This window comes from Pipistrellus kuhlii, unplaced genomic scaffold (assembly GCF_014108245.1).
Source record: "Pipistrellus kuhlii isolate mPipKuh1 unplaced genomic scaffold, mPipKuh1.p scaffold_m20_p_2, whole genome shotgun sequence".
Classification (NCBI taxonomy): Eukaryota; Metazoa; Chordata; class Mammalia; order Chiroptera; family Vespertilionidae; genus Pipistrellus; species Pipistrellus kuhlii.
The window spans coordinates 116,172,807-116,194,632 of record NW_023425515.1 but is presented as its reverse complement, the minus strand read 5'-3'; the positions used below and the strand labels follow the sequence as shown (position 1 = coordinate 116,194,632).

Here is a 21,826-nt window from a genome sequence, read left to right as displayed (position 1 = left end):
GCCAAGAGGTAAGTTACATTTACATTTTCTCTGTTCCCCAAAGCTATTTTTTCTAAATACTCTAACTGAAATATAACATTTGAAATATACACAATGAACAAATATGAGGCAAAGCCATAGTTAAAAGGCAAAGCAGTCTATCCCTAAATTCTACTGAATCATAAAGTGGTATTGTCATAAACTTGTCAACATAGTTTTTCAGAACTGAGAACATGTTCCTATCTTTAAAACATCATGTAAGGTAAGTTTGCTCCAAGTTAAATAACCATGTATTAAAACTGAGGACATCATGAATCAATCCAGAACTTTAATTTTATAGCTTCCACATTCAAGAAAACCAGTGTATCTAAGTCACCTTGTGGTATGTAATTTTTTAAAAAACAATCTCTATGAATATCCATATCATACCAGTTAAATTTACAGTATACTCTTCCTACTCTTAGCCAGTATGACATAATGCATTTTGAAATACTAAAGTTCCATTAAAATTAGCTGCCTTATACATTTTCAAGAATCAAATCCTGGGCATGTTTTAAAGTTTTTTTCTCTGGGGATAAGGCACTGAGGAGTCACCAAACTGCAAAAGAATCTTTCCTGTAAATACTAATCTTTAGAGGATCTTTTTAAAATTCAGAACTCAGAATATTAGCAAGCATTTCCACATTAACAAACCCAGAAGTTTCTTCACAAAGCAAACCCAGGCATCCTATAAAAATGAGTATTACTGCTCATTTTTACAACTATAAATTGATGTTAATTATTGTAATGTAGTTCAGTCCAATTCCCTCCCAAGAGCCTTGAGAACGAAGGGAAATGCATAAAATTATCAAATGTCACAGGAGCAGCAGCTTGAGGCCAGAAGGGGAGAAAGAGAGACAGACAGACAAAAGGAAATAGGATAGAGAGGAGATATACGGTGGAAACTAAAATGCTTATAACCACTAGACCTTGGCCCAGACCACCTGACCCACTGTAATCTACTTAATGTCATCTATCTTTTAAAAAAAAAAAAAAGTTAACAATGGAAGCAAATTGATCCTAAGCAGGAAATGTAAGCCCTGCGTTCAATTTGAGATTTGCCAGAAAGAAAAAGAGCTCAACAGAAAAAAGACCTAAACAATAAAAAGCGCTGTGCGTGTACGAGTGTGTGCGCTGGTGCGGGAAGAGGGGGTGAAGAAAAGCTAACTGTGCTCAAGTCTCAGCACAGATGCTGTTCCGCGAGTAACTACGGAAGGCGGGGCCGCGGGCCCTCCCTCCGCACGGCGGGGGCCGGGGGTCCTGGCTTCCCCCCGCACACACACTCTGGAGAAGGGGAAGCCCCTGAGCGCGGGGCGAACCGGTGGCGGCCGTCGGGGCGCCTGGATCCCGCGCGGACGCGGACCCAACGAAGACCTCCCCGGCCGGGTCCCGGGACCGCGATCTCCCGAGGAGGCGCGCCCGGGGTGGGGCGGCCAGGAGCGCTTCCTCCGCCGTGGAGGGAGGAAGCAGGCGGCGAGGGGGGAGGCACCGCACCCCCGTCCCCTCCCCGGCGGCGGCGCATCAATTACCCGTGAGGTTCCTCAGCACCGTCCCGTGGGCCCAGAGGCTCAGGACCTGCTGCACCGACAGGTTGATCATGGAGTGGTCACCCGCCTCCGCCTTCATCTTCCCGGGGGGGCGCCCGCCGCCTTCTCCGCGGGCGCCGAGGGGCGGCGGCGGGGGCGAGGCTCCGGGGGCGGCGGCGGGTGCGCGGCTCCTCCAGGCCGCCGCCGCCGGGCAAGGCTGCGGGGCTCCGGGCCGGGCGCTGCTGCTGCTGCTGCGGCCGACGGACCTCCGCGGGGGGCCGCTCAGCGCGTCTCCTCCCAGGCAGCCCCCTCCCCGCCGCGGAGACATTGAGGACGGCGGACGGGGGAGGGGAGGGGGCCCGGCGCTGTCCCCGCGCGGCCCCCCAGCGAGGACGCGGTGCGGAGGAGGCCGCCGCCGCTCCCTCTCAGGGGCAGAGCCGCGCCGCGGGGACCGGGCGCGCTGGGAGGCCGAGGTCAAGCCGGGAGGCGGGGAGTGATGGGCAGCCGGCAGGTGCTGCCCCCGGAGGAGTCCCACGCATCACCTCCGGAGGATCCGGAGAGTCGGGATACGGGGGAGGCTGAGGCGGCAGCCCGGGCGGCACCTGCCACCGGCCTGCCCACCCTCCAGCCGCCGACACTCGAGGAACCGCCCCCTCCACCCGCGGCCGCCGGCGGGCCGCTCGTGCGCGCGCGCACGGGTCCCCTCCTCCCTCCCTCCGCCGGCCCGGCTGCGCATGCTCAGTCTCCCCCTTCCCGCGACCCGCCGCCCTCGGACACCGGGCCGGCCCCTGAGTCCTCCTCCCTCCCCTCCCCGCGCGGAGCTCGCGAGGCCGACAGCGCCGGGAGCCACCGCAGTGGGGTGGGGAGAAGCGCAGTTGCGTCACTAGCGCCACCGCCGGCTCCGCTGCTGATTGGGTGCTGCGAAGACCCGCCCCCGCACTCCCCGCCCCTCACCCGGGCGCGCGCCCTGGGAGCCGCATCCCTGGACCCGAGGCGCTCTGGGCGTGCGGAGTGGCCGTGGGCGCTGAAGACCGAGCCTGCAGGGCCACCCCGGCCTAGGACGGGGGAGCAAACGGTACCAAACTTCCTGAGACGCTTTCTGCGGTAGTTCAGATCTTTGGCTCCTCATGAAACACTTTTGACAACAAATGTTTGCATCCTTTTTTAAATGGCTTAAACAACTCAACATTTTACATGTATTAATTGAGGGTTTTTTGTGAGTCAGGTGAGCTGGATATATATTTTATATTTTAAAGCTACTAAATATATTTTAAATTTTAAAGCTATATATTTTATATTTTAAAGCTACTAAATATATTTTTTAAGCTACTAAAACGGAAAGAGACTCCCTTCCTCATTCACCCAGTCCTTCTGGCAGCAAGAACTGGGGCCTCCTGTGGTTCCAGGTCCCCAAATACTTAGTGACATAGGGTTCAGCGCCATTCCCTGATCTAGCTCTTTTTGCATTGCAGTTTTTTTTTTTATTTAAATTGTAAAAGCAAACAACATTAAAAAAAAAAAAAAAAAAAAAAAAACTTTCGTTATTTTTTTCTCCCCTAGGACTTAAACTTTCTTCCTTTTGTTTGCTACGTTTTTTCATGCCCAAACGTTAGCCTGAGGAGCTATCTATTATAACTTCCAACTATGACAAACTAAACTCCTTAAAGTTTGAAACCTTTTAACTTGAAAAATAAAAATTAAGTTTTGGTCATAATATAAATATGCACTAGCCACTGCCATTCCCAACTCCATCCTTTTCAATGGCTCTGCCATTGTAAATAAAAATGTACTAAAGGAAGGGAAGTTCATGCTGTAGCAAAAGCAAGTATACTCAGCAAAACCTGTAGGGTCGAATCACCTGTACAATGGTACTTTGGTGACCACTTTTAAAACAGTAATTATACATTCATACATATTTATGTATGTGTATATATAGTAGATGTATTGGTGTCACAACACACAAAAAAAGGGAAATTGTTGTATCACTAGTAGGAATTGGACCCAAATAAATAATGTAGAGTTTATCTTCCCCCTAGTAGTTAAAATTACCTAGATCTTAATTAATTAAAGATTATAGAATATCAGACTTAAAATTGGCCTTAGCATTTTTCTAATTCATTTTATTTAATAGATAAGGAAATGGATTCTGCAGGATTCAGTTTCTTGACATAGGTAACACCACTTCAGAGGCTAGTTTATGAATTCCCCGTCTATTATTTTTGTATAGCAACCACACTGTGTTTCTTACTATTAATCCATAAATTTAAGATTCTGGATGTGGAGGTGCAGGCTATGTGATGGTGGTATTAAGAGAGTCGATATTATATGAGTAGTGGCATTTTTAAAAATCATGCAACCACCATCCAGTGAAGTGTTCATAGCAAACTCTGAGCAACAGCTCATTAAACTCTCACATCAGGAACTTTTAGTTGGTTTGGAACAATTGGGATTCTCAGTATTGTTCACTATTGTTTAAAACATAGCATTCATGCTCATTGCAGCAGTATTTACAATAGCCAAGATCTGGAAATAGCCCAAGTGCCCATCAGTAAATGAGGGGATTAAAAAAACAAAACAAAAAACAAAAAAACAAACTGGTACATTTACACAATGGAATACTACTTGGCCATATAGAAGAAGGAAATCTGACCTTTTGTGACAGTATGGATGGATCTAGAGACTATTATGCTATGTGAAATAAGCCAGTCAGAGAAAGACAAATACCATATGATCTCACTCAGATGTTGAATCTAATGAACAAAATAAACTGATGACCAAAATAGAAACAGAGGCATGGATACAGACTGACAGATGTCAGAGGGGAAGCGGGATGGGGGAACTGGATGAAGAAGGTGAAGGCATTAGAAAGACGCACATACATAACACACAGACACAGAAAACAGTGTGGTGATAGCCAGAGGGAAAGGAGGGTGAGGTGTGTGGAGGTGGGCAAAGGGGGCAGGGGGAGACTGACAGAGACTTTGCTTGGGCCAATGGGGACATGATGCAGTGCAGATGATGTTTTATTGAGTGTGCACTTGAAACTGGTATGGTTTTGTGAACCAATGTCACCTGAATAAATTCAATTAAAAAAAGAAAAGAAAATATTCAGAACCTGGGACAGTGCCTAGCACATGATGTTCAATAAATATTTGCTGAATGAATGTCATAGAAAGTCAGCATTTTCCTTGTTTCACATAATTTTTTAAATGTAATTTAAGTATTGATTTTAGAAATGAGAAAGTAAGACACAGCAATGAAGCCTCTGGTCCAGCAGCCATCAACCTTTTTCACCTCATGGCACACATAAACTAATTACTAAAATTCTGCAGCACACCCAAATATATTTTTTGCCAATCTGACAAAAGTGAATTAAAAAAAAACACACTAGGTATTATTTTGATTCATTCACACCAGGTGGCCACTGTTGTGTTGGTTGTTGTCATTTTTATTTTTTATTTTTTTTATTTTTTACAATTTAAAGGCAAAGAGGTCAGTGCCCCTGACTAAAATCATCTGGGATTGCATGTTTTTAAAATTCTGTCTGCTCACCGATTGAAAATTGCTGCTCTAGTCCATAATGCACTTCCCCTGCTTTTTAGTTTCATTCAATTTAATAAGTATTTATTTGGCATCTATTACTTATAATGTTCTATGCTAGGCATTGTGTATAGGATTTGAATATTAATAAGTTCTCTACTCTCTAGGCTAATTCATTGCATTTAACTTATATTAGGCTAATGATACCCCCTGTGTTGGAAGGCAGTACTCTTAAGGGAATTGAGCATTTTCTAACAGCCAAAGCTATAAAACACAAAAGTGAGTTAATGAAATGAAAATTGTGTAGTTTCTCTCCTTGCAGATTTTAGATATTGCATTAATACAACAATCAATGAATGCTTTTGTTACATTATTGCCAGAAATCAGGGAACACCCCAAATGACTCCTAAAAGTCTTTTTCAGCCCTGCCCTTCAGTTTAAAATAAGCAATTTATGAACAGTTCCTGGTTTATTTATTACATACAACTGAGGGTTCACTCATAAGTCTTATCCATACTATTAAATGCCCAGATAGAGCACAGAATAAAGCTTTTAAAATCAGTTAGACTACACAATGATATTGATCCTTAGAGGAAATGTCCTTAAAGTCATTTTTTTCCTCCACTTAATTATCTTTTTTAAAAAAATATATTTTATTGATTTTGTACAGAGAAGAAGGGAGAGAGATAGTTAGAAACATCGACTAGACAGAGTCATCGATCAGCTGCCTCTTGCACACCCCCCACTGGGGATATGCCCGCAACCAAGGTACATGCCCTTGACCAGAATCGAACCCGGGACCCTTCAGTCCCCAAGCTGACACTCTATCCATTGAGCCAAACCGGTCTTGGCTTTATTATCTTTCTTGCTGTACGATACTACATAAGAATTGTTAGAGGTGTTAGAAGCACCTCACCATCACCAGAGAGATGTTACTGGACAGCCCCCTCAGTCAGTGGGAGAGGGCTGAGCTCAACCTCGATCCTCATTGAATTTATCCAAGAGACTTTGCATTGTGAAAAGTCAATTAATTAAAGCATGCACCATAATTGAAAAAGCAAAGCAAGCAAGCAAGCAAACCTATACATCTGCCTTACAAAGCACAAACAAGCTCTCAGCCAATCTGTAAAGCAGTTTGGATGGGGGTTCGAGGTGTTATATACCCCCCGTGTATAAGTTTTAAAATTGATTTGCTGAATATTTTGTTACAGATTAATTCTCAAGGTCCCCCCTTTATTTGTTTGTTTGTTTGTTTGTTTTTACTTTGTTGTGGCCTTCCCAGAATTCATGAGAAGCACCTGGCAACTTTATCATGCCAAGCCTTGAGACTGCTGGCTTCTCTACTTAGGAAGTTAAACTGCCCTTTTTGCCTTTCCATTTTCCCTCTTCCCTTTCTGCATTCTCACACTAGAGAGGATTTTTAACCATTTGCTCTCATGTCCTTGTCTGGGGAAGATAATGGCTGGCTAGTTACAGGGCAGCTGCAGATTGCCCACACCGTTCGGCCTTGTTTTAACTTCTCTGTCTCAGTTTCTCTATTCCTCCTGCCCTGGAATCCTGTAACAAAATGACAGAAGGAAGAGGAAGAAAGCCATTCATATCAATCCAAACTGTGTACTGTGCTGAAACTTACATGTTGAAATGTTTCTCAAAACACCTATTAGTGTCAAGAAACATTTATTTCCATCACAGTAAATCGGAGAAACAGGGTAAAGAGGATTTTCCTTCTGTGAAAACTCTGACTCTAAAAACGATTTTGCAAACTGACATCAGAATTAGAAGAATTCCAAATTGCCCACCTAGACTGTTTGAAAAACTTAAATTTCTGGGGCTAGGAAATATAAAGATACGTCCTGTTTTGTCTCCTCAGTAATATATGGTACACCTAGGGTACCAAGCTAATGATATGAGGCTTCGGAGGGACCCAGCCCTGCCCAGAAAAGGAAGGAGAGCTGCTTTGTAATGGCAGTGGGATAGGACCTCCACACACACACACACACACACACACACACACACACACACCCCTCCCATCATCCAGAGTCAGGACATGTCCCACCTGCTAACCTGACAAGTTCAGGGGAGGCCTGCGTGGCAGTCTTGCAAACCTAAAATAACCACAAATGATGGTTTGAAAATTAAATATTTAACTACAAACAAGTTATAGTGGGTAGTCATGTCCTAGGCTGATATTTTCCCTGACAAAGATCAATTTAGATCTTCTTTACTGAGCCCATTTGCCTTTTTGCCTCTAAGATAACAAATCTGTGAGATGTCTGGTTAACTTGTAACTTCCCTTTTTCTGGAGCCCCTGGGGCACAATCAAATGTGGTAGGCGCCAGGACAGAAGCCTCAAATTCCTTCTTTATCATGTTAATTGTACCTGCACTCACCTAAGACCAGTCCATCATTTTACTTTTCATCCAATCCCAGGGGTTTCCCACTGCTTTGCTTTATCCCACCTCCTTAATCCATAGTCAATGAATTTCTTGTAACCCACCTATGTCCCTCCTTTGAGGCAATGTATAAATAGAAATGTAACCTGCCATTCTTCAGAGCATTATCTCAATCCATTGAGGTTCTGCTTCCTGGCATATGTCGACACTTTGGCTCAAATAAACTCACTAAAATTCTCTACAGGTTTCATTGATTTTTTCGTTAACACCAGCTATCACCCTCTTACAAGGTAGCTCCTGGTTTGTTACCCCAAGTCTAAAAACAAATACAATATGACTCACCTAGGACCCAGTCCTGGCAGGAAGAAGAGAGGCAGGGCCAAACCATGCAGGTGCATTTTAAGTTTACGCTCCAGTATGGTCCATGTCATGTATACTCACATTTATTTGGTCAATGCAGAAAGGTCAAACCCAAACCGAATAAAATAAAGAAGTATATTTGGTCTACTGGGAAGAATGGCAAAGGAAAATAGGTGGAAGCAACAAATAATTTGAACAAATAATGCAGTCTAACACAGCTGAGTGAGATTAGTCTACAAATAATATATTTCTGCTTCTTTTTTTTTTATAGTTTGGGTTTTATGACTTTTAATTCTATATAGTTTTTAGTGGATAGATACTTGAATATGTTAGATTTTAATTATGATTTTACTTTCCAGACTAAAAATGTCCATTTGTATTATAGAATTCTTTTAAAATTTAATTTAATCTTGCCTAATGTTAAGGTCATGACTTTAGAAGAAATATTAACTTTATTTTTGCTTGCATTTGCCAAGTATATCTTTGTCAACCTTTCTGAATCACTTTGTTTTAGGGAATTCTTATGTTGCATTTTACTTTGTAATATAATGTTCAATTCCTATTTTAATTTAAACTATTTCTATTTGTTGATATAATAAGCATTTAGTATTGGCTATATTATTCTTTCTATTTTTGTTACTACTTCTAAAATAGGTGGTATGGTTTATGCTGCCTTTCTTTTGTTTATGTTCATTATAATTTGAAAGGGCTGGTTCCGCTTTTATTTTTATGTAATCTCCACTATCCCTACCTCCCCTAAACAGAGTGTAGCTATTGACACACTCTAAGCAGTTTAAAAGTATATACTGTTAACTCTAATCAGATTACAGTAGGTTATATATTTTCTCCTCTTTACCTCTACTACTCAACACCTGGTCTAATTCAAGTCTGGCTGTTTTATCAGATAAGACCGTTAGGCAAGCTATTTAACCTCGCTGATCCTCAGTTTCCTCATCTGTAAAGTGGGAAATATCTGTATTTCATATATATTATTCATTTCTATCCTATATAATAAAGAGGAGATATGCAAATTGACCATCACTCTGCCACAAAGATGGCAGCACCCATAGTGGAGGTGAGGGTTTCTATAACACAAGATGGCTGCACCCACAGCGGAGGCTGAGTTCCTATAACAAACCTTAAGGAGCAATCAGCATGGACCTGAGGCTCCTCCCCCCGTTCCGTCCCTATGGGGCTTGACAGGGAACCTCAGACCGTGCCCTCCACCCAGCAGGGCTTGATGGGGGACCTGAGGCTGCACCCCCTGCCTGGCAGGGCTTGATGGGGGAACCTCAAGGTGTGCTCCCCCACCCCCGCCCCAGTGCTGGGCTGGGGGCCTTAGGCTTCTCCACTTGCCCGGGGCCGCAGGACCTCAGCGTGGTTTGGCAGGGGACCTCAGGCCATATCCCCACCCAATGGGACTTGTCCGGAGACCTCAAGGCTGCACCCAGTCTGGCGGGTTTGACAGGGATGAGACTGGCAGGTCTGGATCTAGCCCAGTTCGGGGAGGGCTGCTAGGTCTGGGTCTCACACAACTTTGAGGTGTACATGGGTGGGCGGGGACTTGACTCTGGGTCCCATGGTGCACCCCAGACTCTGATAGGAGGAAGATTTTCATATACATTTACTAATTTTCTTTCATCTCTGACAATTCTATTATAGAGAAAAGGCAAATAACAATATTAAAATATTTCCTCTAATTCCCTTTTAATGTGCATGAATTTTGTGCACCAGGCCACTAGTATTATATCTTTAGAGTGGAGTCTGAAGCTATAAATATTCAATAAATGCTAGCTTTTATTATTTTATTTAAATATTAATAGATTTTAAAAACGATATGGGAATGCCAACTTCTAAAGAATATTCCTCCTAAAGAACAAGCAAAGAGAACTTGTGAAGGATTCTTTTGATGGTCAAGTATCTACTTCTATTTCCCCCTGTTTTGCTTTTAACATAATATATTCAGATGGCTGAAGTGTGTTCAGTAAAAAGTCACCTTTCACCCATGTTCCCACGCCACTTAGTGCTCCTCAGGCAACCATCATTATTAGCTTCTCTGTGGATTCTTCCTGAATTTTAGCTACTTCAGATATATTTGTAACTATGAAAAATGAGGAAATCAGCATATTTAAACTTCCTCCCCTTCTTCTTCCCCTCACAACTGCTGCCAGTTATGCAATATTATTTCATCTTGACATTAAGAATACTTAAGGAAACTACAGCATATTCCTTGAAGTTTTTGTTGTTACTATTGTTTTATACTTAAATGAGAATTTAAGCAAGTATAAAATTAATAATGCAGGGTCCAGTTTAGGGCAAGATGGAGTGAACATCCTTCATCCAGTGTCTCCTATGGCACAAGCCACTGAACTTAGCATGCAGGGAGGAATTTGGAGAGGAAAGAGGAGCTGGTCGGTTGGGGAGGAAGATGAGAATTGGAAGTGCCCTCAAACAGGCCATTAGTGTCCCCTCGGCTGGGCTCAGGACAGTAGAGACCGTGGACATGGACATAGTTGCCAACAGAGAGCTCCAGGAGACGTCCTCTTGTTTGGGCTTGAAGAGAAGGAAAAAGGTCTCCCAACAACCGGAGAGAGTGGGGAGAAATCACTGTTTTGTGTGGGTTTTTTTTGTGCTCAGTCCCACCCCCTAATGTGCTGTAGCTGAGGCAGCTGCAATGACGCCCATAGGGAACAGCAGGAGGCTAAAACTGTGAGAGAATTCTCTGGTTGAAAGAGCTGTGGCCCCAAAAGGATGGGACAAACCCTGCCAAGGTCACCCAGCCTAATGCCATCCGATTCCCAAAACCTAACTGCTACTCCTCCAAACTGCCCTTTTGTTTTCATAAGACTTTTGAGACTCAGAATTACAGAGGCTATAGAAGACCTGCTTGTTGAATAACTTTTGTGACAGAGACCTTAGCTGTTCACCTGAATCTCTTCTTCCCTTCCTCCTGGGCACCCAACTAGATACATTCCCAGGCCTCCTCTGTGGTTAGGTTGGCCGTGCACTGGCCATATGTGCTGTGTGCTGCCTCCAAGCCTGATGTCTAACCACCATCACCCAACTGTTCCTTCATACTCTCACTTTGCTGATGAAAAGGGGAGGATGTTACCAAACTACCCCGAAAGCCACATGTGGAAGATGTCGAAGCTGCCATCAGCCCAGGTTCTGCAAAGGTGCATGGAACCGCGCAGAGTACCCTGGTGAACTGGAACCAGCTGAACTTTCTCAGTGTTGAGCTGCTGCATTTTGAAACGTTGGTTTCAGCGTTTAACTAACCTAAGAAATATTTTAATACTGCTCTGTAGGAATAGATTATTTTGTATTTGATGTTTCTAGTGATCCTATTTCCTGGAAATCTGTTGGTGAATTCAATTTAGTAATCAAATCTAGGTGGTTCTATCAGACCCAAACAATTCGAGTAGATCTTGTTTACCCACAAAGTGCTGCTACTCAGACAAAAATCTTGCAGCTAATGAAGGCCATTTTCTAGATAACTCATCCAGACCACCTTCTTTCTGAGTGTCACATACAGAGTGTTGCTCCATAACTCTACTCCATTTTAAATTTCCGTTTAAGAATATATTCAATGGATCATAGATTGAATTCAACTGGAAATATTTTGTTGCATTAAAATAAAATTCTGGGCCCTGTCTGGACTCATTTGGTTAGAACATTGTCTCAATATGCCAAGGTTGTGGGTTTGATCCTCAGTCAGGGCACATATAAGAATCAACCAATGAATGCGTAAATAAGTGGAACAACAAATCAATGTGGTTTTTTTTTCTCTCTCTCTCTCTTTCTCTCTTCCTCTTTCTCCCTCTCTTCCTCTTTCTTTCTCTCTAAAAAAAAAAAAAAAAAAAAAAAAAAAAAAAAAATCAATAAAAAAATTAAATTCTGAACATAAGTTTCCCAATGGCCATTTTTTATGCCATCTTAGATAATAAAATTTTTTTAAGTTCATAGAGTACATATCTGAGGTAACTAGAAATATAATGAGAACCTCTAGCCCATTATAAAAGTATGAAATTGAAGCCATTATTATTTTTCTTTCATTATGTTAATTATATGTATTAAGAAATAAAAGACCAAGCTTAACATGGGTTTAAGAGAATAAAACATATATTTGAAACAATAAGGAAACAAATGACAAACAACCTAGGACTGAGTACATAACTAACATGATATGTACATGTGCCATATATGTGTATATTATATGTGTATAATTTATTATTATAGTTGTATACATAATATACAAATATAGTATGCATTATACTGTAAAATGTATAACAACATATTACATATTTTATTATAATACATAATATATGTGTTTGCTCAGTAAATATGTTACATATATATAACAAGTATTCTCAATTACTTCAATTACTGTGTGTGTGTGTGTGTGTGTGTGTGTGGAGGGGGCTGCGGGGAGCTGTGTGTGTGTGTGTGTGTGTGTGTGTGTGCTCCATTAATGCCAAGAGAACTGTAAGAACAGGGTAGGCTGAATCAGAACTTTGCTACGAGCCAAGGTCACGCGACCTGCTTCCAAGTTGGAAAAAAGGTTGTATCAGCTGGGACACTCAGCTCCCTCTCTTAGTTTCTTCATCTTTCCTGATGACCAAAAGAACAGAAGACAAGGTTTTAAACTCAAATCAGCACATATTGGTTGAGTAAGGCACCAAGTTGGGCAATAAATTGATGTCATTATCTTAGAATTAGGCCAAGGGTTTTGTGTAACCAACAAATTGCACAACAAAATGCAACTTCCTCTCTGCTTTTCAAAATTTGGCTTAGAAGGGAGGCTCCTCTTTTATTTTAACCTCCTTATATAGGGTGTCCCAAAAAATGTATACACAGTTTTTTTGATAGCTCAATTGATAGACTTTTTTCAGGTTTAACCCATTGGAATTAGTAACTACTCAAAGTATGTATACATATTTTGGGACACTGTGTCTTTGTCTTGGATTTCTAAGCTCAAATAAAGTACAATTTAGTATTTTACTGTGAAATATGATGCACAAAGTCCAATAGAAAGATGAATAAAGAATTTAATTGACTCAGGGAAAGATTAGGCAATGAAAAAGTCTTGGTTCATGTGTTCTAAGAGGCCCATTTTTAACAAAGTTTATTTTTTATTTATCATTTTTCATCTGACTGGGATCTCTGGGAACATTACTTAAAGTCAGCACAGATTAAAAGAAGACCTTTTGCCTTTTCCTTGTCCTTTCTTTCTGAAATTCTGAACATAATACAGATTAGCAAGCATTTGAAATCATTGTTTATTCCTTAATATTCTTTGAAAGCCTTTGAAAAATAAAGCCGCTCCTCATGAATTGTAAGGTTTAATATATAAGAAGAAAAATATAAATCTCTGTATTTCAATTTACTTACTTTGAAATGGCTGAGTGAGCATCGATTAGAAATATACCACTGAACATTTCATTTCTTCAGTGAGTAGCCAGTTAGGGCTAACCATTTAGGTATCTGAGAAAAGACTGATATATAATACATATTTTTTAAAAGTTATCTAAAAAAAAGCTTGCTTTGTTTGAAGTCATTCATTATGCCAACGATATTGATATTCAGTTTGAATTCAGAATGCTTTCTCTCACATTTGAGTTTTTAAGACTAACTTTGATAACTATTTTGTACACTTTAAAAATGTCTTCAATAGAGTTATTTGTAATTTAAGCATGGATTTGGTGTTTGGAAATGGAACTTTCTTGGTGTCATGTCAGTTGAGTGACTAGGCTGGGAAAACATTTCTTTTGATAAGAAATGAGATTCTTCCATGCGCCTGCCAACACTCTAACCACTGAACAGTGGTTAGAGTGTTGGCAGGCGCATGGAAGTGTCTTGAGTTTGATTCCTGGTCAAGAGCACGTATCTAGGTTGCAGGTTCAATCCTGGGCCCAGTGAGGGTGTAAGCAGGAGGCAACCAATTGATGTGTCTCTTTCACATCGACGTTTCTCTTTCTCTCCCCCCTCCAACCTTTCCTTCCACTATCTCTAAAAATCAATGGAAAAAATATACTTGGGTGAGGATTAACAAATAATAATATATAATAATAATAAATTTGTATTTTATTTAGATTAAAAAGCACATTGTAAAAAAGTTATTTCTCCCACCCAAAATGAAGGCAATAATGTATATATTATTTCTATATAAATATCAAAATTCCTATCTTTTTCAGGTAGTTCTTATAAAGCAAGACAAGGCAATGGATATAGTCACGGAAAAATCATTAAATAGATGGTCAGTATCTTTGTCCTCTGACTCTGTTTTGACCACAAAACAGAAGTATTCAGTGTACACCTGCTAGAAAGCTTATGACTCAGTTAAGGTGCAAATTCAACAAATGAATGTAAATAACAACCAGATATGGAAGAACAGTAGATTGCTTTCTATTCAAACTTCAATTTTCACTTTACACTCACTTAATGGAGATAATATTACACTGAAATCTCTGTTTGGGGAGTTCACAGTTTCTTCTACATTTAGGTAACTTCTTTAACTGTCAATTAGAGATTTAAAAAAAAAATATGTTCTTTTATTGATTTCAAAGAGAGGAATGGAGATGGAGAGAGAGATAGAAACATCGATGAGTGAGAAACATCAATCAGCCTCTTCCTGCACATCCCCTACTGGGGATAAAACCTGCAACCTCCTGGTGCATAGGTTGGTGCTCAACCACTGAACCACACCAACCGTACTGCCCATTAGAGATTTAACACATAGTAAAGCGACTACTAGTCAATGGTTAGTCCTGAACTTTATTGTAATATTTTATAAAGTATATTTTTTTCTCACACATCCTCAGCATTTATTTCTTCAAAGAACTGGTAATTAATATATATAAAGGCTAATATGCAAAGTGTCCCCTCAGGAGTTCAACTGGGAGACCAGGAGTTCAATCACTTACTATGACATGCGCTGACCACAGGGGGCAATGAAAAATGAAGGAAGACCCTGGCTGGCAGCCAGAAGTCCCCAATCAGCCCTGGTCTAGGGACCTACCCATGTATGAATTCCATGTACTAGGTCTCTAGTACCTAATAATTAGAATCATCCCTATATATAAAAGCCTAAGCAACCTTAATGATCAGAACGACTAGTCATTATGACACACACCAACTACCAGGGGCCAGATGCTCAATGCAGGAGCTGCCCCCTGGTGGTCAGTGCACTCCCACAGCAGGAGCACTGTTTAGCCAGAAGCTGGGCTCATAGCTGGCAAGTGTAGCTGTGGGCTCCCGCCTCCATTCAGAGTTACCAAGCAGCAGTGGCAGCAGGAGTAGGGGGCCCAGGATGAATGGTGGTGTGGCTGCTGGCCCCAGCTTGGGCTCCTCTCAGGCTGCCTGTGCTTTGGCACTGCTATATCCCTCAAGAGGTGTCAGACTGCCGGTTTCAGCCTGATCCCTGCCTAATCCCAGCCTGGGCCAAAACTGGCAGTCCAACATCCCTCGAGGGGTTCCAGATTGCAAGAGGGTGCAGGCCAGGCTGAGGGACCCAATCTGTGCACAAACTCATGCACCGGGCCTCTAGTGGTAATAATAATGTTATATTCAAAATGACTTAATTAAAATATCCTCAGAGTGCCACCAACAATGTTGTCTTCTGAAAAGAGAGGTCATTTAAGAATGCACATTCAAGCAGTGGCCACTTAACAAGTAGATCATCAATGTATAATGCATTCAATGGATGGTCCACAGGAAATACTCAGTAATTAAGTGCTTCATATATCATATAGCTTTTCCTCCATATATAAAATACAAGGTTAAAATCCATTGTCAAACTTTCTCTTAGATATTTTCAGTGGTTTCTAAAATACTTTTAGAAAGCTCTGGCTTATATGAAAAGTTTGACATATGTACCTACCATTATATTAAGATCATATTTTCTTTTTTTAAATATTTTTATTATTTTCAGAGAGGAAGGGAGAGGTAGAGAGAAATAGAAATTGAAACATCAGGGAGAAATCAAGATGGCGGCATAGGGTAGACACCCGAATGCAGCCTACCACAACAAATTTGAATTTAGAACTGAAAAACAGGGGAGGCATTGCCCTGAAGTGCAAGACGGCTGGCTGAGAGGAGGCTCTGCCATCTGGGAAGGAGAGAGAAAGCACGCTGAACCTCAGGAACTGTGAAGGTACGGAGAACTGTGTGTGCGAAAAGGCGCTGGCTTAATCCCGGTGTGGAGAGGAAGGGCCGGACCGAGATTGCTGCTGGCTTACTCCCTGCACACAGAGAGGGCAGGCCGGGCTGAGTTCGCTACTGGCTTACTCCTGGCGCAGAGAGGGCGAACAGCTAATGCGGCTGGCTTTCTTGTCCGAGAGGAAAACAGAATCAGCCTATTGCTCTGATAAACGGCCCCAGACAGGGAGAGGCCAGACTGTCAGGCAGTGGGCAGAGATCTCTTGGAGGTGTGTGAAGCCAGAGGCCATTACTGCGGGACTTGGGGAGGAGCCAAAGGGAAAACAAAGTTTGTCTGCACCAACCCGAGACTCCGCCCCATCTGTGGCTGAGCACAGAAGCTCTCCCAGAGGCTGACTTTCTCTAAGGAGGGAGTTGCAGGAATCCAAAGCTGGTCTGCGCCTTTACCAAAGAGGTGCATGCGCGCCTGCAACCAATCTTCCAAAACTCTCCACGAACAGGACTTTTCTAAGGCGAGACTGACAGGGAACCAAAGATTGCGCCACCCCAAGACCCCGCCCTATTCAAGCAGAGTACGGAAACCCTCCTAGCTGAGACACTGCTGATCCTCACAGCCAATTGGCTTGGAGATCAACGCTTCCCAGTGATACCAACAATAAGCAAGGCTTAACAACAAGACTGCACACACAGCCCACAAAGGGCTACACCAAGACTGTCCACTGCAGGTGACTGGGAAGGCTGTGCTACTGGGCTCTACCAGAACACCTAGCACACAAAGCTATTCCATCAAATCAGGGAAACAACTAAAATGCAGACAAGAAGAAGGACACAAAGGAAGGAGATGGAGGAAAAGAAAAGATTGGACATTGAGTTCAAAACTACAGTTATAAGGTTATTCAACAATATCCTAAAAAAGGCCGATAAAATAAATGAGACCTATGAGGATATGAAAAGGGAGCAACTAGAAATAATAAGGGATCAACAAGAAATGAAGAAAACATTGTCTGAAATAAAAAATATTATACAAAGTCCTAAAAACAGACTGGAAGATCGCAAGAATCAAGACAAAGATTTAGAACACAAAGAGCCAGAGGATACTCCTCTGCAGAAGGGAGAAGATAAGAGAATCCAGAAAGTTGAAGATAGTGTAAGAAACCTCTGGGACAATTTCAAGCGAACCAACATCAGAATTATGGGGATTCCAGAAGAGAGAGAGCAAGATACCGAAAGAGTACTAGAAGAAATAGTGACAGAAAACTTACCCCACCTGTGGAAAGAAATAGACTTACAAGTCCAGGAAGCCCACAGAACCCCAAACAAAAGGAATCCAAGGAGGACCACACCAAGACATATCATAATTAAAATTCCAAGAGCAAAAGACAAAGAGAGAATATTAAAAGAAGCAAGAGAAAAGCAGGTAGTGACCTATAAAGGAGCACCCATAAGATTGTCAGCTGATTTCTCAACAGAAACCATGCAGGCCAGACGGGAATGGCAAGAAATATTCAAGGTGATGAATAACAAGAACCTACAGCCAAAAATAATCTACCCAGTAAAGCTATCACTCAGAATCAAAGGACAGATAAAGAGCTTCACAAATAAAAAAAAGCTAAAAGAGTTCATCACCACCAAACCAGAATTATATGAATTGCTGAAGGAGGTTATTTAGGAAGAGGAAGAAGATAAAGATAAAAATTATGATCAACAAATACGTAGCTATCAACAAGTGAATCTAAAAACCAAGGGAATTTAAAAATCTGATGAACAATATTAACTGGTGAATATAATAGAATCAGAGGTATGGAAGGGGAGTGGACTGACGATTCTCAGGGAAAAGGGGAGTGGAGGTGCGGGAAGAGACTGAACAAAAACTGTGCACCTATGGATGAGGACAATGGGGGATGGGGAAAGGACAGAGGGTGGGGTGGGAACCTGGTGAAGGGGAGCAATTGAGGGGGGGAAGAGGATCACATTTTTAATAATCTGAACAATAAAGATTTATTTAAAAAAATTAAAAAAAAATTACAACTAAAGCCAAAAAAAAAGAAAAACTTCATAGCTACAGAGAGTAAAAAAGATTGTGGAAAAGTTAAAAAGTCTGAGTAGAAATATTACTAATATAATATTTGTTCACATTTTGTTCTAATGTATGTGGCTAAAAATTTAATAGAAGCAGTGGCTTCTATTGGAATTAAATAATTTCAAGATAGGAAAATATAAACTTTTCTAGCTAACCCTGCATTGCAACATATTTCAAAAACATCACTCTTCAATTACATATGTGCTGTGAAATTATGTTCAATAAAATATTTGCCATTGCCAAAAAAAAAAAAAAGAAACATCAATGATGAGGGAGAATCGTTGATTGGCTGCCTCCTGCACAACGCCCCCCCCCCCCCCCCCCCCCGGGAATTGAGCCTGCAGCCTCGGCATGTGCCCTTGACCAGAATCGAACCCGGGACCCCTCAATCCTCAGGTCAACGCTCTTATCCACTGAGCCAAACCAGCTAGGCCAAAGATCATATTTTCTATCAGTATTTATATTAAGCAAAGTTATTTAACTTCTGGTCTTTTAAAGTATTTCTCGGTTAGCTTTGAGGTGTTTTCATTCAATTTCATATCTCTTATTCTCAGACTTCATCAAGGAAGGACATACAGGGCCTTCAACAATGTGAAGTGAGACAGGTAGGGAGCTTTGTATATATGGATGGAAGACCTAGTTCTTTTCTTCTATGTTATGGCTTGATATGACATTGAGGGATTGGATAAGTCCCTTTGGTACCTATTGGCATGATGTTGAGTGTAAGCTATTCTAGGACTGAGTCCACCAGAAATAAGTATTTAAGAATTGTGAAGTAATAGTCTAAGAAAATATCTTTAAGGTACTGAATAATGTGATTTCCTGTTGGAATGCAAAGTATTTCTTTAGAGTAATTCTCAACAGATCCTAGATTATTTTATTGAGCTCTGAGGAATTTCCTCAGAAATTTTATTTAAATATCAAGTTTTGTGCCAAATCCATGGCTTTTCTAAAATCAAAGCATATGTTAAACATAATCTTAAAGAACTGTCTTATAAGTACTATTTCCACAAATCATAGATGCACAAAGTCTTTGGCAATAATGTTTACTTAGCTTATCAGGCATTTCATCTTCTAAGTCAGCTTCACTACATTTCTTCAACCATTTCTGGCTTCTGTCCAAATTTTGCAAGAATGTAAAGACAGATTGGATTGCACTCTCTGGATTGTAGCCCACCAGCCAGTCAGCCCACTTTACCATCTGCTTCCCCAAATTCAGGGCAACCTGCCTGCCTGTTGGTAGTGGTGATGTGGTGATGTGGTGCCTGGCCAAACTAGGTAGCCAACTTGACATAACAAATGGTTTAATTTTCTTTCCTTGAAATGTCCCTGTCAGATTTAGTATCAGTCATGCTTGTCTCATAAAACATATTGGGAAGTGTTTCCAACTCTTTTGTTTATAAAAGTATTTATGTAAATAAATACTTTTTTTTTTTTTTTTTTTTTTTTTTTTTACCTGTGACACCATCAGACCCTGATGATTGTATGATTGTACCTGAGCAAACAAATACAATTTCTTTAATAGATACAGGGCTAATAAAATTTCTATTTTATCTTATGTCCATTTGGCAATTTGTATTGTTCAATGTGTCTACTCATTTAAGTTGTTGAATTTATTATCAGAAAGTTGTTCATATCTATAAGATCTATATTTGAACATTTTCCTGGTATTTATACTTCTAATTTTTTTCTTGATCCATCTAACTAGAGAGTGTAAATTTTGTTATCACTTTCTTTTACAAAGAAAGCCTTTATATATTTCAATAATTTATATCATTTATCTGCTCTCTATTTCATTGTTTTCTATTCTTTATTATTTTCTTGCTAGAGTTACTTTGGATTTATTTTGCTCTTCTTCCGTTAGTAGACCTTACATGATTGCTTTTATTCCTTAATTCTTTCCTTATGTAGGCCTTTAAAAGCTATGCATTCTCCTCTAAGTACTGTTAGCTGTATCTCACAAATTTTGATATGCTATATTTTCATTATAATTCAATTTGAAATATTTCCTAATGTGTCTTGTGATTTTTTTTTCTTTGGCTCATGGATTTTTGTGTTTCTTTCATTTCTAAATATTTGGGGTTTATTACCCTACATATCTTATTGTTATTTGTTTCTAATTTATTTTCATGTTCAGAAAAACATGGTTTATTATTTCATCATTTTAAGTGTACTAATAAGATTTGTTTTATGATCCAGCAAATGAACATGCTATATGCACTTGTAAAGAATGTTGATTCTTCAATCTTTTGGTGTAATGGTCTATAAATACCAATTAGATAAAGAAGGCTGAGAGTGTTATTTAGATCTTTTGTCTATTTTTTCTATTAACTGCTAAGAGAAAAAGCCAATTATCATTGTGGATTTCTTTCTTTCTCTTTTTAATTTTATGTTACTTTTTCATCTAGTATATTTTGAATGTCTTTTATTAAGCAAATACCTTATGTTCCTATGTATGATTCTTAAGTCCTTTTGTGTATTTATCCTTTCATTGTTTTCATACAGCTCAGCTAATCTCTGGCAATCCTCTTTGTCTTGGCATCTATTATATCTCCTGTTAATATAGCCACTCCAACCTTCTTAGGTTTCTTGTTTGCATGATATATCTTTTACTATTATTTACTTTCAACCCACTTGTATTTTTATAATTAAAGTTCATCTCTTGTAGAGAGACTATGTTGGGTCTTGCTCTTTTATCAATTTGAGAATTTCAAACTTCTAATTTTAGTGTTCAGTCTATTTACATTTCATCCAGTTATTGATATAAATGAATTTAGACCAAGTATTTTACTAGTTGTTTTCAGTTGGTCTTATCTGTTTTTTCTTTGAATTTCTGTTCCTACTTTCTTAATTTTTTTAATGTACTTTAATATTTTTGAGAATTACCTTTTAATGGATTTTGGCTTTTTAGTTATATCCTTTTGCATTGTTTTAAGTGTTTGCTCTAGGGGGTCACAATATGCATCCTTAATCTTTCACAGTCTATTTAAATTTAATATTGGACAATTTCACATAAAGTATAATAGTCTTTGATACACACACACACACACACATACACACACACATATATATATATCTTCCTTTTGTTTTTTAGTTGTCATATATTTTATCTAAAATATTTTAAATCCCATAAAAACGTTATCATTTTTGCTTTAAACAGCTTCCTCCATATTTCTAAAATAATTAGGAGAAAGACAATGATCTTTTATACTTAGCCACACATTTATTATGTTTGGTATTTTATTCTCTTCTGAAGATTTCAGTGTCCTAACTATCATCATTTCTCTACCCAAAGAATTTATTTTGTATTTCTTTTGTACTGAAAGTCTGATGATAAAAAATCCTCTTATCAATAGTTTTCATCTATCTGAAAATGTCTTAATTTGTCTTCATTCTTAAATGTTATTTCACCGCATTTTAGAGATGTCATTCCATTGACTTCTTGTTTCCATTGTTTCTGAGAAGAAATCATTGTTAATCTATATCATTCCACTGAATATAATAAATTAATGTGTGGTTAATCTGTGGCTGCTTTCAAGAGTTTCTTTTAAACTGTGGTTACCAGAAGATGGACTATGATATGCCCAGAAATAGTTTTGATTTTGTTTGTTTTTCTTCTTAGAGTTCAGTTGAACTTGCTAGATGAGTAAAATCATGCCTTCCTCCAAATTTGGGGATAGTATAATATTCTTTCTCAAATATTTTTCTCTCTCATCTCTTATTCTGAGACTACATGTACACATATATTAAAC

The 21,826-nt window shown here is 40.0% G+C and overlaps 2 protein-coding genes across 3 annotated transcripts in view; one reads left to right on the top strand and one right to left on the bottom strand.

The window, feature by feature from the left end:
- The window catches only part of TMEM170B (transmembrane protein 170B), a 38,266-nt gene extending 36,394 nt beyond the window's left edge, over positions 1 to 1,872 (bottom strand). For both annotated transcript variants that reach the window (XM_036445208.2, XM_045584264.1), the window contains exon 1: positions 1,548 to 1,872. In XM_036445208.2, coding sequence (XP_036301101.1) covers positions 1,548 to 1,872 — 325 coding nt within the window. The remainder of the gene's footprint in view (positions 1 to 1,547) is intronic.
- Positions 1,873 to 2,040: 168 nt separating this feature from the next.
- LOC123652677 (formin-like protein 5) lies at positions 2,041 to 2,667 on the top strand. The gene has a single exon (XM_045584265.1). The coding sequence runs from the start codon at positions 2,041 to 2,043 to the stop codon at positions 2,650 to 2,652; it is 612 nt and encodes a 203-aa protein (XP_045440221.1). The 3' UTR covers positions 2,653 to 2,667.
- The last annotated feature ends 19,159 nt before the right edge of the window (positions 2,668 to 21,826 follow it).

What these genes read in the sequence shown, in the direction of transcription:
- LOC123652677 (XM_045584265.1), top strand. Translation starts at nt 2,041, where the DNA reads ATGGGCAGCCGGCAGGTGCTGCCCCCGGAGGAGTCCCACGCATCACCT.